Source organism: Micropterus dolomieu, linkage group LG04, assembly GCF_021292245.1.
Source record: "Micropterus dolomieu isolate WLL.071019.BEF.003 ecotype Adirondacks linkage group LG04, ASM2129224v1, whole genome shotgun sequence".
In the NCBI taxonomy this organism is placed as follows: domain Eukaryota; kingdom Metazoa; phylum Chordata; class Actinopteri; order Centrarchiformes; family Centrarchidae; genus Micropterus; species Micropterus dolomieu.
The window spans coordinates 10,396,643-10,413,995 of record NC_060153.1 but is presented as its reverse complement, the minus strand read 5'-3'; the positions used below and the strand labels follow the sequence as shown (position 1 = coordinate 10,413,995).

Genomic DNA, 17,353 nt, shown 5'->3' with positions numbered 1-17,353 from the left:
TCTTATCATTGATTCAGGTTAGCGTAAGCATATTGCTCAATTGAAACTTCATGTTAATTTCTGTTGAAGGTTTAAAAATCGAGCCCTGGCCAAGAACTTTGACTGTGTTTACTGCCTCTACTATCTCCCTCTACTCTCCGCTGACTCCCTTCATCCTGTCGTCACTCCCCTTGTTGTATTTTTTCCTTGCTATTTGTTTGTTCTTTCGCTATGCTCTCCCTTTTCCTGTCTTCCTGCCTCACTGGCACTATTCTACTCTGCAATAGATGAATCGGGATTAGTTATGGATGGGTTAAGAGGTCAAGGCCAAAGAAGAAGAAGACAACTTCATTATTAATTCCTCTTGGGGAAACTTACACTCTGGTGTTATTATTATACGCATTATACACATGCATTAATGTATGGAGAGATGTGAGTCTGAGGGGGCTGCCACAATGTCGGCACCCTTAGTAATTAGGGGTTCAGGGCCTTGCTCAAGGGCACCTGAGGCAGTGCCCAGGAGGTGAACGGGCGGTTCATATGACTGGCCCGTGCTGGACTCGAACTGGCAACCCTCCATTTTCCAAGCCAAGCCAGCACTTATAGTGTCAGGTTTGGTTTGGTTAGGGTAAACTTGTTTTTAAACACCCAGCAAAATCCAGCCAGACCGTGAACATTTTGGTGGTTGATTTGGGTCAGCGCACATGAAGAGGTTGGGAACCACTAATATAGAAAATTAAGAGCAAACACAATGGTTCTGTATTGCAAGGTTGATCATTTTCTTCATTAGTAAAGCCTTTAGCACTGTCCCAACCACTCCAAATCATGCAAAAAAAATTAAAACAAAAACCAAATAATAAAAAATAAAAACCTAATGCCAAAAACAGAAACATGATATTAACTTAAATTTTTTTTTACTGATTTTGTTGTATAATCCTGTTTCCATCAAGAGTTTGTGCAATTTATTAGCTATGAATTAAACCTAGCAAAAGCTTATGTAATTTCCCCACCTTATGCTTTGCAGGATCAACTTTCCTGTTTGGTGCTTGCATCGCCCACCCATATGATGTCACAGCTATGGCTCAGCAAAAAAAATATCACTCATCAGGCGAGACAATTTGCCTGTCCCATTTTAAATTATGTTCCAATCACCCCAAGTTCACTCCATATACATCAACAGGGGGGCATTATTGAGTCATTATGATCATTTGTCCGCCAGAGGGTGCCAGAGAGTAGAAAAGGAGCTGTGACATAATGTCACTCCACTTAAAGAAAAATCCTTTGAGTTCATGAATGCAATAATCTTTAAGAGAACTGATATCAGACTATCATGTCACAGGCTGCTTTTGTATGCATGAAAACTGCTGCTGAACAATTTTGTCTTTATAAAGTTCATGGAAGAGATTACAGAATTCTTTATGAAATGTTGAAAAAATTTGCATAACTTTTCCAAAATCTTGCCATATATTTAAATAAAAGTCATTAAGTATAACAACAGAATACAGGCTCAAATGGTTTCATTTATCTGTCATAAAAATACCTAAAATGACTTCTTCACTTATATTTCAGTTACACCAACAATACTAGAAAACAGTCAGGCAATAAACAGTAACTGATCAGTAAATCCAGTTTGGTCCAAATCACTGTCAAAGAAATTTATTAAATGTTCCAAGACTTTACAACTAATGTTAATTTAGCCTCTTAAAGGAATAATAAGTGTACACATTTTCAGCACTAAACAATACAGACTTGTTTTGCAATTTAACATTCGAGACCATCTTGCTACATGAGCACACCAGTCACCACACCAAATCGGTGTGAATAGTGCACAAGAGATGAGAGAACAGTTGACATGTGCCAGATGTTAGCTTTCACATATATAGCCCTACATACAGTATGTGTTTTGCTAAAATATTAAAAATATTCCTTGGTTTTATTCAAGGACTGAACAACATTAATCATATGTAGAATGTGTCATTAATGGCAAGAGATAAATGATCAGTTGTTTGTCAATAATGTGAATATTGAATGCCAGAGGCGTAAAGTGAAGGGGCAAATTTCCCCTTCCCTACTTCAGCGCCCTTGTTCGGACCACACTAGTCTTCAAGCCAATTGATCTCAACTACACACCTGTAAAGTTTTGTAGCCATGATGACACACACGCACACACACACACGCACACACACACACACACAGGTAAATATTATCAAAATATCATCAATTAATGCCAGTGAGTCATTCTTACAACTTCACTGTTGGATAGCTGAAATTAAACATGTAGGTCATAAGAAACACTGTTGCAACATTGATATTTCTAATGCAACATTGATTCATCCCTGATTGAAAAATGTCTTTTTACATGTTTATTAATACATATTTTAAATCATTGTTTGATTTTCATCATGCCTCTCTTAGCTGGCTGATTAGAGTTTATATTAGAAGACAAAATAAACGGGGTTTTCCGGGTTCAGGACAGTTGTTGTCACGTTTCACCGAAAGAGGAAACTGATAGTAGTGAACCCTCTTGCAGCGCTTGAACACTCTTTGGCTACAGCCCGAGCAGCTGTCACAGTACACTGTACAGTTCTGAGCGTCACGACAAGTAGGAGGCTTTGCGGAAGGACAGGCGCTTTAAAATGCAGCTCAGCGACGATTTGTTTTGTGTATCACATTGTCAGATGTACAATACGTGTCGGGTCTCAAACGTTAAAATCTAGCGTGAGAACAACGAGCAGAGAGATAGTGACTTTCCTCAAAGGCGTTTTGTTTTTTTTAAATCGCCAAAGCTGACGGCGGAGCGTTGTCTGCTCTGCACGGTCCATCCGAGAGAACTAGTCCGGACATGAGTACCGTTAATCTGATTTTTTGGGACCAGTTGCAGGCTGGCAGCTCCGATGTGGACTGGTGTGAAGGCAATTACCTAATTTACCCGAGCATCGCTGAATTTTACAACACGGTTGGTTTGAAGTCGTTGTACTTTTAGCTAACGATATGTGCTTTTTAAAAATGATTGTTTTGCATAATGCTGTTTTGTTTACGGTCACAGCTAGACCACAGCTTTTCTGTCTTTGTTTTTCTTTGTATTGCACTGCTTTCTTATTAGATTTATTATTATTCTCCGGTTAGCTACAGCTAGCTGTGACTTCTGCTGACTTTCAACAGTTTGACTGCTTTTCAGCTTCAGCATCATGATATTTACTGCTAGCATCAGGTTACAGATGTTCCTTATTTTTCATTTCCACTGCCTGACAGTTTGTAAAGGACCGCGATTCCCGCACACTGGTCAACTTTTGACAAGCACGTTATCATGGAGCTACATTACCAGCTCAACTGTGATGTATTTTTGCTCATAGCTTCCCTTTGTTTATCATTTCAGATCAGCAACATTTTGTTTTTTGTTTTGCCGCCCATATTAATGTGCTTGTTCCGCCAATATGCAACACATTTCAACAGTGGGATTTACCTCATATGGATTCTACTAGTTGTAGTTGGTAAGTTGGCTGGCATTAATGTCATTAATGTGTGTGTGTTCAACTTTGTGGTAGTGGGACACCATCATCAACAAACCATATTCCCTTAGCTAATACTTTATATATTTTGTAAATTGTTAGACTAGTATAAAGCGTTTTTTTATATGACAGTGAATGTAATTTAAGAATCAAGCTTCTGTTGTGAGGTCGGTGTATTTGAATGTGGTCTGTAAAACTAATAAAGTGTAGGTACATTACTGCTGAAAAAAGTAATAAGTTTAGTGGTGACAGTTTTGATAATTAAAAAAGGTTTTTTTGTCTTTTGTGATAGTAAACTGCATATATCGGCTTTTGGAGACTTAGCCGGACAAAATAAGCAATTCAGATATGTTAATTTTGGCTCTGGATGTTGTGAGAGCAATACATTTAATAATAATCTGCAGATCAGTCGATAATGAAAAGAATCAATAATTGCAGGTCTAAAATATGCAAAACATTGTGAGTTCCTAAACAAAGAACACACATATCTATATATATATCTCGGTTATAGGGTTCAATACTGGTCAGCCCACAATCTGAAACTGCAACCACAACAACGTTGTTAGGATGTAGCTCTCCTCAGCTGTGGCCCTCTGTTATAGCTTTAAGTTATCCTGAATTGACATTTTACCCTTTTAGAAAAACAGGCTTATTCACTGGCCATATGAATAAGCCTATTGCCTAGATTTCATTTGATTTGACACTCTACTCACGCATTAAATCGTGCTACTGTATGTAAATGACAGCCCTAAAGACATTACAGTGCCTTGTGGCCATACTGCTGCTGTGAAAACACTGTGGCTGCACTGTCAGGATAGATAACCCGACAGACCTCCCTCTGTTTCTGAGACTTGACCTTACTGGACAACTATAGTTGTTTGAAAGGATTTTGCATAACTGACGTAGCTGCACGAACTTGAACCATGGGGTCAGATGTAAAATAGGACATTTATTCCCATTGTGTATAGTCTTGTCTTTCCCATCTCTTTCTGTTTAACAACTGTCTTCCAGACTAGTGAGCAAACATGAAGGGAAGTAAAAGCAGCCCTCATATTTTCTTTCATACATTTCTTGTTCCGTACCACAAAGGATTATGTAGGAGTCCATTATTGGAATTTGGAGCCTGGTAAAGCGCAAAACAAACAAAAAAACAGCTAACAAGGGGTTACATGGTTTCATCTCTCTGTCTCTGTAGTTGGGACGACCTTTGACTCAGGCAGAAAAACAACCCTAGGTTCAGCATTCAGGTGCTTTTCTTTTTTTTGGCCTTGGCTGTCCACTGCGTTGCCAATATCAGTACATACATAGTGTTTCCAGGAAGAGCTGCGACTAACCATTGTTTTTTATTATTGGTTAATCTGCTGATTTTTTTTTCTTGATTAATCACTTGGTCAGAAAATAGTGGAAAGTACTTGTCACAATTTTCCAGTCCAGTGTCTTCACATGTCTTGTTTTGTCCAGTTAACATTGAACCCCCAAATATGAAGTTTGCTATCTCAGAAGATTAAGAAAACCAGCCGATGTTTACATTTGAAAAGTTGGAACCAATTAATGTTTGGGATTTTCATCTATTAAAATATTTGCTGATTCATTTTCTATAGATCGACTCACTGATTTAATGAAATAATTGCTTCTGCTCTGATTCCATGAGCAAGTTAAGGCAGTCGCTGCATATATTTTGTCATGACTGCCAGTAACATATGAGTATGGTGACAGGTCGTCATGATAAGTAACTTCAGACTAAGAGCAGCGGCCCCTTTTGGTTAAGACGTTTGTTTAAATATAGAAATCTCCTGTAGCGCCTGTTATCAAAACTGATTATGCTGTTAATAGAAGGTCTGCTGGGCTGTGATAACAAACTTAATGATCCACTCTTCCACAGCATTTCACTATAACAGTAACACTGGTTTGTAAGCAACATTTATCAGTGTTTCGTCACTAAGCTGCCTCTTTGTGTTTCAGCACAAAGTGAGCTACAATTATAGATGACTCAAGGTCAGTCTTGTTCCTCACATCCCAGAAGTCAGTTACTTATCTTCCTAAAACATTTTTTGTCACTTATCCTATCTTTTTTTTTTTTTTTTATACACATGTAATCTGTTAGAACTGGTCTCATTTAGGAGTGACATTTGCAGCTTTCTATCATTTCAGTTACTTTCTCCAACTGATAAATGGAAATGGGCCGTAACCTTGACAAATCATAGTTTTGGCTGATCATAGTGGCCCTAAAATGGACGTTATAACATCCACAACTGGTCACATCTGAGTGTCTTTTAAAAGACGCACGCTCATTAATCCAGCCTTGTTAACACACTGAACAACTTTGGATGACCTCTCTTTTCTGACAGTTTTTTCTGTGTCTCTTCCTTCCAGGTATTGGATCAACATATTTTCACGCCACCCTCAGCTTCCTTGGCCAGATGTTGGATGAGTTGGCCATCTTGTGGGTGCTTATGTGTGCCATTGCCATGTGGTTCCCAAAGAGATACTTACCCAGGATGTTCAGGAGGGATCGGTATGTTGACCCATGAAATGCTGCATCAGAATAACTGCCTTTTAGAAGCTTTAAATTGGTGTGTGGGCGTATAAACACACTAGTCCAACCATGTGCCTTTATGAGCTGTATGTGTGCAGTTTTTCATGCCAGCTCATCACTACAGCAGCTAATTTACATGCCTTCAACTGATCACAGAATTCAGATGAGGAACTCATCTCTGCTGTTTTGCTTAGTGTGTCAATGGACTGAAACTCTGCTTTTTCCACATTTTAACATTAAAGCAAGTTTCACTTTTTATCTGGTATTTCTGGCAGACATGCAGCATTATTGTTGAGCAGGTAAATCTGTGGTGCTCACTGTTTTGTCATATGATGTGTGCACTGCAATGACTCCCTGTTTAATAATAGGCCTGTCCAAGATAGCTGACACCAGTAAAAGCTGCATCACATGTCTTTACTTCTCTTTTCACTGTCATTGAGCTGTCATGGCTGCTTCTTTCACTTTAGGCTGCCACTTAAAATATTCTCCTCGTAGCCCAGAGATTGTTGTTTATTATCCAAATGTTGTTGTGTTATAGTGCTGTCTGAGTCATCCCCGCATTCTTTCTGAATTTCACAATGCTGTTCATAGAGTGCAAAATTGCTGCAATAGTGTTGCTCTGACTTGTTTTGCTTTTCAATCCAGGTCGAGGTTTAAAGTGGTCATCGGCATCTTGTCAGGGATCACGACCGGGCTGGCCTTCGTTAAACCTGTCGTCAACTCATTGTCACTAATGACCCTGGGCATCCCCTGCACCGCGCTGCTCATTACTGAGCTTAAACGGTTAGTGCAAAGGTTTTCTTTTTAAACAGCAGAGATGAGTTTTCTCAACTCAAGGTTCACCTACTTAGCCGTTCCTGCAACCAAAGAGGGCCGTGGGTTATGGCCAAAGGTTTGGGCATAGCTAAGTAAGTGACCCTTGAGTTTAGAATCTTTATCACGGTAAACGCTCAATGGCCACTTTGTTAGGTACACCTTGCTAGTACCGGGTTGGATTCAGAACTGCCTTAATTCTTCATGGCATACTTTCAACAAGGTGTTGGAGACATTCCTCAGAGACTTTGGTCCAAATTGACATGATAGCATCACACAGATTTATCGGCTGCACTTCTATGATGCGAATCTCCCCTTCCACCACATCCCAAAGGTGCTCTATTGGATCGAGATCTGGTGACTGTAGAAGCCATTAGAGTACAGTGAACTCATTGTCATGTTGAAGATACCAGATGATAATGAGATGATTTGAGCTTTGTGACATGGTGTATTATACTGCTGGAAGAAGCCATCAGAGGATTGGTATACTTTGGTCATAAAGGGATGGACATGGTCAGCAACAATACTCAGGTAGGCTGTTTGCACTTAAACGTTGCTCAATTGGTACCAAGGAGCCCAAACTGTGCCAAGAAAATATCCCCCACACCATTAAACCACCACCAGCCTGAACCATTGAAACAAGGCAGGATGGATCCATGCTTTCATGTTGTTTGTGCCAAATTCTGACCCTACCATCTGAATGTCTCAGCTGAAATCAAGACTTATCATGCCACATTCAAAGTCACTTAAATCCCCTTTTTCCCCATTCCGATGCTCTGTTTGAACTTCAGCAAGTTGTCTTGACCACGTCTACATGCCTAAATGCATTGAGTTGCTGCCTTGTGATTGGCTGATTAGCTATTTGTGTTAACAAGCAATTGAACAGGTGTACATAATAAAGTGGCCAGTGAGTGTAAGTTAAGAAAGAATAAACATCCACACTCAAACTACTCGCTAGTTTCAAACCAAATGTACTTAATTGGGTTCTACCCTTGAAATGTGAGAAATGTGTATAGCAGTTGTTAGGAAACATCTGTAGCACATCTAATCAAAAGCAATAAACTATGTACTGAAGGTAGTCACTGTAGCTGGCAGGTAGTTTTAGTGGGGCAAATGATGAATTCAAAGTTACCAGACAATAATTTATTAATGTAGGTATCACTTTGTTTTGTTTTTATACATAAATGGGGAATAGATGTGTATTTCAGAGTTAATAATATGCATGCTGTTTAGAATGAGTTATACATGAGAATTGTACTTACTTGGCAGATGTTATTCTGTCATTTAGTCTAACAACGTTTATATAATGATGTGGGTTTTGTAATTTGAGGTGTATCGTGTGTTTTTTTTTTTTTTTTTTTTTTTTTTTTTTTGTGAAATGTAATTTCAAATCTTTCATATCTTTACTATTATTGAACAATTCAGACGTGTTCCATTACCTCTTGTACTCTGAACAGGTCTTACATTAGCAAGCTAACATCAGCTATGCAGGGGTTACACCTGACAGTTAGTAGTTGTAAATAATTCTCAACAGCTAAATTCTGCTTGAGAATGCAACCCGTTTAGTTGGATCTATCAGCAGATATGAATGACCATGTCTGTGGTTCAATGTTGTCTTGTCAGTGAAATCAGCTGCTGGAATGTGAAGTTGTTCACAGGGCAGAAGGCAAACTGTGCCAAGATGTAGTTCCTGTAGTCTACAGTAAATTAACATTAACAACCTTTGGCCTTTTGTACTTACTTTGTCTAATGACATGTTGTCTGTTACAAGCTAAGTATAGGGCCTTACGAAGTGCAGGAATGTTCCTGAAGCCACAGAAGCCACTCATGCCCATTTGTTTGTGTGTGTGTGCACGCGCGCTTTCCTCCGTCACAGTAATGTGGAGCTGCTATGTTGTTTCCGTTTCCCACATCCCTTACTTGCAGTCAGTCAGTTAGTCAGTCAGTCAGTCTTGTAACCTTAAGTCATCTATTGTTCAACCTGTTAATAATTCTTGACATTAGTGCCAGTCGTCTATTGAGGCTGCTTGTTTTTGTTCTGCTAAGCGAGAGAGAATTCCTGGCTGATGGACTTTTGCCTTCAGAAATGACAGTTTTGTGGTTGTTTGCTTTTTTATTGTAGGACTTGTTCAGGTCACTTCCAGTTGTACAAAAACAACTTGCCCATTACAAATATTACACAACTGAAGCATAATAAAAGTCATAGTTACTCACAAAGTACAGTTATGATACAAAACAATCAAAAGTTATTATGTCTGAAAACATTAAGTTTGTTTATGTGAGTGCAAAGTAAATTTTCACATTGAAAAAATAACAGGTGGATACCATCCATAGAGTGTATTATACCAGCTATTATTTCCCCAAGTTGGGGAAAAAAAACAACCCATAAATACTGTATACAAAATGATACAAAGTGTCCTCAGGGATACACAAAATAAATCTTCCATATTCCATACACATATTTATACATGCATCTCCAAATTTACATATCAGCAAATAAATATACCATCAATTTGATCTGCCCATGTTTGAAAAATATCTCTTAAAAGTTGATTTCTCTAATTTCTCATATTTTGTCAGTGCTTAAAGGATGATTCTGGTTTATTACAACAGTGTATTCATCAAGTTAATTGCGGAGCTCTTAATGTGAACTCAGATAGGGCAAAAAGCACAAGCAGTCCAACAATGATTTTGAACGCATTTGGAAATAAAACTTATTTTGTAAAGAAAAGACATTTTGGCTTACCCCCAAAATAGGGGTGTTTGGTAGCCTGGTGGCTAAGATTCATACCATATACTGTGGCAAATATTTTCTGTCTGTATCTCTACTGTGACCTATACTATAAAGGCAAAATGACATTATAAACCATATCTACCATACAGCTATGAGCAAACACATTTTCCTATTGCAGTGAGGGGTTACTACCAACTATGCTCATTTTTAGTTTTACCTCAGAAAAAAGTGTTTTATATCATCTGGCTTGTTTACAAACCAGTCCGATGTTAGTAATTAACTCAGTAAGTACAGTGTTATAACATATAGAATCAAATGACAAATTGCTTCTTGTCTGTGGCTAATCATCAAAAGTCAACTTTGAAAATATGACTGTACGATATGATGTTATTCATTAATCCAGTTTGGTATTGATGTTGTGTATTCAATCTATGCCTGGTATATCGTTAAATTCATGAAGACCATCTCCAGTGTCTTTGATAAATATCAGGCCTTGTCTTACTGACCCAGTGGAGCCTCTTCCTTTCTTTTCCCCTGAGTGTGAGAAGCCTCTCAGCAGTGCTTCACCCCAGACAGGCTCCCCTTTCCTTCACTTAATCTTTGCCTCCAACAGTCAAACTCTCCCAGCAGCAGTCCTTGTTTCATGGCATGTTTCTTATCTTACATGCTTCTGTTGTAAGCTGATAGGCATAGTATCTCAGATATCCGCCTGTGTGGCGATGGTTTTGTCAGTGTGTGTTTGTTATCAGGAAGGGGGTATTTGCTAACTTATGGCAATTGTGCTGTACGTATGCAAAGGCGGTTACTGAGCCTACAGCTGGCTTGTACATGATGCACAGTCAGTATTTGCTCTCATGGGTATTGAAACACTTAACAGTATCATACAATATTGCAGACAATTTAATGGCCTGTTTCCCTCTGAGAAGACAAATGTAGTACTTCCTGTTGCTGATGAGAAGCCCTGACACCGTTTCTTTGCACTCTCTCTCTGTCTGGGCCAATTATGAAACATAATGATAGTTTGACAGTTTGGTTCATTAATTGACTTACTGCACTTAAAGTGAGATTGTGTAACTTTTAAAAGAACAAATAACACAATATTCCTCTTACAAATGAAAGGCCTTCCTCAATTCAGTACACTCAGAGGGTTTTGCTGCTGCAGCCTTACTTACTATAGTCAGGGATGAGCAGTAGCTTACAGCTTATGTATTGGGGTAAAGTTACTTATGTCTACCCAAGGTTTGATACCATTTCTGAGACACTTAACTGACTTTATCACTCCATTTATACTTGGTATTAATATGTGATCTGTTATCCATATAAGGAATGTGTTAATGCAAGGTGATTGGATCTGCTTGGAGGAAGTCTGGCTCACAATGTGCTCAGATCTTAGGTAGGTTTAAACACAATCTTTAGCCTACAATGTGCTGGCATCCATACACAACATAACAGTATAGAATCAGAAGAAGGAAGGAGCTTTATTGCCAAGTAGTGTTTCACACATATAAGGAATTTGCTTTGGTGATAAGGTGCTACACGTGGACAAACATACAGTTGACATAAAGAAATGTAACAAGTTATATAAGAATAATAACAGAATAGAGAAAAATAATACAACTATTTACAGAGAAAGAACAATGTGGCAGATATTTACATGTGCATTACTCCAGTTTGTGTTGTATAGGTTACAGATATTTGTTTTTAGCTAACATAAAAAATAGTGAGGCAGAAGGCTGAAAGAGAATGCGCCATGAAAGCACCAAAAGAAGCGATATTACATTTGCAGAATTCACAAGAGGGGACAAATTATTAAGAATTTGTTGTAGACAGTGTTTCACAAAGTTTACCCTAACTTAACAACTACATAATTTTTAAGGGAGGACTTCTCTGGTGAACTTGCCGCCTTCTCAAATTCCTCACGTGCAGGATTTGTTCAGAAGGACAGAGATCTGATCTCAATGTGGAAAATGAGAACATTAAAAATACCATGTGTGAACTCAAAGGCAAGATTGGATTGCTTATTATCCGGATACCTTGTACGGATGCAGATGGTGTCAATGGAGTGTTTAACTCTTCTCTACTTGTATCATTGTTGTATTACACTTTTAGCATCAAAGCTGCGTAAACTAATATTTTTTATATTAACAATGGATCAGTTGACAACCTAAAACATAAAAGGATATTCAATTTCAGAGTCACATTCATCAGCTGCCCAGAAATGAATGCTAAACAAGTGTTTGCTAATACATTTGCAATAACAGCTTTATAGGGTGCTAATAGGACAATATTGTATTTTCAGCTTGTTATGCTGCCCACAAGTGACCATAAAATGAATCAATGAATGCAAGTTCAACCTTTATTGCCACTGTTGCTGCTGTTCAGTAAAAGTAACATGAGCTGGCTTTAAAATGGCAAAACTTCACTTCATTGTCACAGAGCCATCATGGCCGCACCTTCACTTTAGACTAGCACTTAGAATTTACCATGCGTCTGCAGCTGAGTGATGCTTGTTGTTTATCAAAATCTTATTGTGTTGTGCTTTCTGGAAAGAGTTTGTGTTATCTCAACATTCCTTTCTCCTTGAAACAATGGTATCGCAAATTAAAAGCTTGTAAAATGGTATGCGTTCATCACATGCGCTGTCTTAGGGAAGGTGACAAACTGCGTCACAGTGACTAAACGGTTACATCATCAACACAGCTTAGTCAGACTTCCTTGCCCCTGTCTTTGTTTTGGCAGTCAGTGTTTGCCTCAGCCAGCAGCAGGGCTGTAGCTGGTATGTCTAAAAAGGAGGACAAGACTAAGAATAGTTTATCAGCAGCACTCTGGGTTAGCACATGTCTCTGTAGGTCAGTGGTGTGTCCACTTGGAGATATTTGGGAAGAGAAGTAGACCAGAATACTTGCCTCATAGTCCTGTCAGTTCCCAAAAAGAAAGAGAAGATAATCACCCTGTCTAAAGATAAGTGCGTTAACCTACACTCCCTGTATAATCTGGAATTACAGTGCAAATCCCTTCCCTCTGGGAGACTCGAGAAGCCTAAGGCTAGAAAGATTTTTTTCTGAATGTCTTTAATTCCCAATCCAACTAAAATTTTCAACACGAATATCTTAATTTTAATTTTTTTTGATTGTTACATGTCTTAATGTTGTATTCTACAATATAACATTGTTTCCACTACGATGGACAATAAGCTGTTGTATTGTTAATAATAAAATTATCATAATCATCTACTGGTACATTCACGACAGATTTACAAAATATAATAGACACTAAAGACACTATAATCAATATGTTCATATTAACAATGGATAGTTTTGATCGTCTTTCAGCTCAATGTTTTAATTTTCCCGCCCATAACTCTTTTTGGTTGTGGTCCAGTCTCATTTTCAGCCATAGCAGGCAGCTGTTTTCAAGGACATAGCTCTAAAAACCTACTGTATCCTACCTTCCCAGCACCAGACAGCAGACAAAGTCAGCGACTAGCTGGTGAAGAAAGTGGAGCATCTGAAGAGCCAGATATTAGTAAATGGCGCTAATGGAGACCAAAAACAGAGCTTAAAGAGAGTGTATATTGGACTCCCATTCATAAGGTGGAAAAAAACACTCCACTCCAAGTGAAAGATAATGTTTCTCTGTAACTGCTGGATCTGTAAATTAGCAACTATTTGTTCACACGTTCCACATATCGACTTAATAGGTGATAATACTGTATGTCAGTGTTATGTTTACAGCTGGTTTCCATGGCCAAATAGTATTAAGTATTTTACATTCATGTTCAAGTTAAATGTTCCCTTGTTTCCCTTTTTTGACTTGCCCCCTAGTGTTTTAACAATTGTACACATACATTTCTCAGTGCTCTGTTTGGTCATTGCAGGTGTGAAAACCCACGTGTGTTCAAGCTGGGCCTGATCTCAGGGATCTGGTGGGCACTGGCTCTGCTTTGCTGGATCAGTGACAGGATATTCTGTGAAATGTGGTCATCTGTCAACTTTCCCTACTTACACTGTGCATGGTAAGCTCAAAGACAACTCAGAATAGTTAGTATAGTTTTGACTATCATTAAGGTTCTCATTTATACAGTTTATGCACTCTTGGTACACTAAAAGTTAAATTATTATTATTAAAGTGCCTGCTGTTACACTACAAAAATGTCTATCTTATAAGATGTGAAAAAATCTGCCAGTGCAATGAAATTACTTCAACTTATTTCCAGTAGAATTTTCCAGAAATTAGGATCTGGATCTTGAACCATGAAAGAATAAGTCACAATGCTGCATTAAAATAAATAAAGATTTAACTGTGCAAAAAGGGAAATTTTGCCAAATACCAGAAAAATGTGGTGATTTGCATTGAAAACAAGTAGAAATATTCTTTCTTTGCTGATGACTGCATTGTTACTATCCTGCACTTGCAAACACATAATGTATATTTAGTTCAGTTTGGGATCAATTAAACTCCTCTTGCTCTTACAGGCACATCCTCATCTGCCTGGCTTCCTACTTGGGTTGTGTTTGCTTCGCCTACTTTGACGTTGCGACTGAGGCCCCGGAGCGGGGACCCGTCATCATGTTCTGGCCCAACGAGAAATGGGCCTTCATTGGCGTGCCCTACGTTTCCTTGCTCTGCGTCCACAAAAAGTCTACTATCAAGGTGACTTAAGGTGACCTGAATCTGCTGCTCTGCTGGTCGTGCTTCAACACTTCTCATCAGTACAAATCCAAACAAGACGCCCCACTGTGTCTGTTAGACGGGTTGCCGCCACTTGGTGCTGTTGTGACTGGGCAATGTAGGGGATGCACATTTTGGCTAACCATTAAGGATTTTCCGTTTCCTGTTTCTGTCCCTGGTGTGGTTTTAAATACACAGCAATGTTTATGCAACTCTGTCAAGGAACAAAAAGTGTCACAAATTAGTCCAACAGGACACACGGTAACTTTAATTAACACCGTATCAAAGCCAAGAACCCTTTATAGTGAACCAAGACCTTCTCAGGCTTTGCTTAAGAGTTCATGTAGATCATGTACGTATTAGTATTATGCATGTCAGGCTTCTTTAAAGAGAAGATTTTGTACATTTTATAGTAACTTAGAAAACCTCATTATAAAGCGTTGTAATGCCTTTATAAATATGAATATAGCATCTCATAGGTGCAGTCTGGACATTATGAAACCATGTTTAGAAACAATAAAGCACTGGATTCTGTGATTAACTGTGATTAACGCATAAAGTGCTCAGGCTTCATATTGTATTGCTTAGCCAAACTTGCTATGCTCAACGAATCAACAAGCTTGTTTGTTACAGACGTGTTACAAGAAGGTGTTTCGCACAAAGCCTTATGTGTTTTAAATACATAATGGATTCAGGCTGTTATACCTGCCCTCTTTATCGACAGGCATTTTCATTTAAACGTCAGAGACACTATAGGCTTCTTTCTGTCATAGGTGTGCTATGTTTTACTGCCAGCATGTCATTGTGATTGTTCAAGATAGTTTATTAGAAATGTATTTAATATATTCCTGTGTATAGATATATATTTTAACTAACAATGCAAGATGCAGTTATTTTCAGTAATGTACATTTCTGAATGATCAGGTACCATTTCATATTGGCCAAAACCCAAAGAACCCAAAAGATTAATGTGAGATCAAAATGTATTGAAATATGATTGACTGCTCAAGGAAGTAATTATATATTTTGCACAAAATAAAGAATCGTTCTCAAAAGCCTTTGGCTAAATGCACGGCCTGTAGCATTTCAGAACATGATAATTACAGTTATATACTCAAAGATTTGCTTGCTAATGTGCAGCTTTTGATTCTTAAGTCTTCACGACACATTTCGTCTCCACTCTTAAACTCCTCTTCAGTGTTATTTATTGCCGATTCAGTATTTTAGACTTTGTGCTAAATGTAACATTTTGACAACTGTGCAAAAAAGCCTTAATCAAACAGGATAATGGTCTGCAGAAGCAAAAGAATGTACACTGTGTCCTTGTGTGATGTATCTGAAACTGCTCTAAAAGGGGAAGAACAAATGGACATGAGGTTTAGGTTATAGCAGGTAAAGTTGTGGGACAGATTAGGTTTTATTACTTCTGACCTAGTCTTATTCATCAGTGTTCATTTGACTGAAACGTTGTGTATGTGTAGAATATAAAAGGGAGGTTTGTCAGGTGTTGCAAAGCTAAACACTAACTCTGAAAGACAAGGATCACCAAAGCTTTTTCACTACGAACCATTGTTTTGAATGTTTTTCTTGAAAACTGCCTCAAGCTGTTTAGCCAATATTATTTTACTCATGTCCTCCTGCTTCTGGGAACTCAGTCCGCTAAAGTCACTTATGCTCACATGAAGGATCAAATGATGGATCATGATTTACAAAGAAAAAATATTTTCTGAAGTGATATTTTTTAAGAACATGAAGTATTTTGTGAAATTCAAAACAATTTATATTTTTCTAAGTGAAGTGCAGCCAGAAATTGAAGGGTGAATGGTTTTTGATATTGCATGATTACTACCTTTCGTATTACCAAATATTATTATTTTTTCTCTTCCTTCTATCTTCAAGAGAAACTATGCGGACAGTATTGACAATGTAATGAAGTCGTTGTAGTGCCCAAGAATACTTGCATTTTGCTACAAATCATGTTGAATCATAAGTCTAACCCATGATGCTGGATTGTTTGTAAGTCAGTGACTCTCAGATAAAGGAGTTTGTGTGAACAGGACAACCTGTTTAATGCTGCCCTCTGCATTGGGATATTTGTCTTGGCATGAGGTGTGACTATGATCTCATAACCATTGAGTCTTTTTTTTTTATGTGTGTAGAAATATCCATTTTTCTCTGCCTGCTTTGACAATAGAGACAAACTGCACAGAAATATTTATTTTCATAATTTATCCTGTTTTGTTAACAACCATTTGTAATAGATTAGAACATTATTTTACTTTATGCAATAAACCAAGCCAGTACTCAAAAATGATGACTAGTGTTTATTTTACAAATGATGTTGGCATAATGCATGCATCATCAGTATTTGCCTTTAATTATAGTTTGTAGTGCATGTAGTGCAGCCGCTTGAGGATTGCCACTCATGACGCACATGAAACGTTTTGCCACCAGGGGGCAAAATCTTGCCACATGTACATTATTTTATTTTTCTCAGCACTGAGAACCCTAGAACAACCTTCATTTTCCAGTTAAAGAAAACTAGATAAGTCCGAAATGTGTGATTGAAGTTACATAGAGGCGCTGTTATCCAACGAAGGTTAAAATCAAGGGCAACTGGACTTGGTTGAAGATACTGGAAGACGTTTCGTCCCTCATCCAAAGGACTTCTTCAGTTCTGACTGACTGGCAGGGAAACTCAGCTATTTAACCTCAGTGGGGTCGTTATCCCGGGTCATCGATACCGCTGGTTCATTAGTGTTCCTTGTTGCTGTGACGACAGTCGTTACAGTCGTTAGGACTACCTGTGGCCAAGACTGAACGACCATCGTTGGCATCTTCACCTGAGGCCAATAGGTTACGTTTGTTGAGTTTCCTGGGAAGTGATGAAAGGACAGCATTGTAAGTGGGGGATAAGTGGTGGCGTAGACCCCCTCCCCTGTTCAATGACGGCTTCTCAACCCTGGTGTAGATGACTTCCTTGACACCTCTTTCAAACCATCCATCTTCTCTGTCTAAAATGTGCACCTGGTGGTCCTCAAACGAGTGTCCTCTGTCCTTCAGATGTAAGTAGACTGCAGAGTCTTGACCTGAGGAGTTGGCCCTTCTGTG

The 17,353-nt window shown here is 38.4% G+C and overlaps 1 protein-coding gene across 1 annotated transcript; it reads left to right on the top strand.

The window, feature by feature from the left end:
• Nucleotides 1-2,554: 2,554 nt before the first annotated feature.
• On the top strand, nucleotides 2,555-16,553 carry acer2 (alkaline ceramidase 2). Its single transcript, XM_046047172.1, has 6 exons — nucleotides 2,555-2,935; nucleotides 3,356-3,470; nucleotides 5,862-6,003; nucleotides 6,670-6,807; nucleotides 13,449-13,586; nucleotides 14,047-16,553. Exons 1-6 carry the CDS (start codon nucleotides 2,822-2,824, stop codon nucleotides 14,231-14,233), a joined length of 834 nt encoding a protein of 277 aa, XP_045903128.1. The 5' UTR covers nucleotides 2,555-2,821; the 3' UTR covers nucleotides 14,234-16,553.
• The last annotated feature ends 800 nt before the right edge of the window (nucleotides 16,554-17,353 follow it).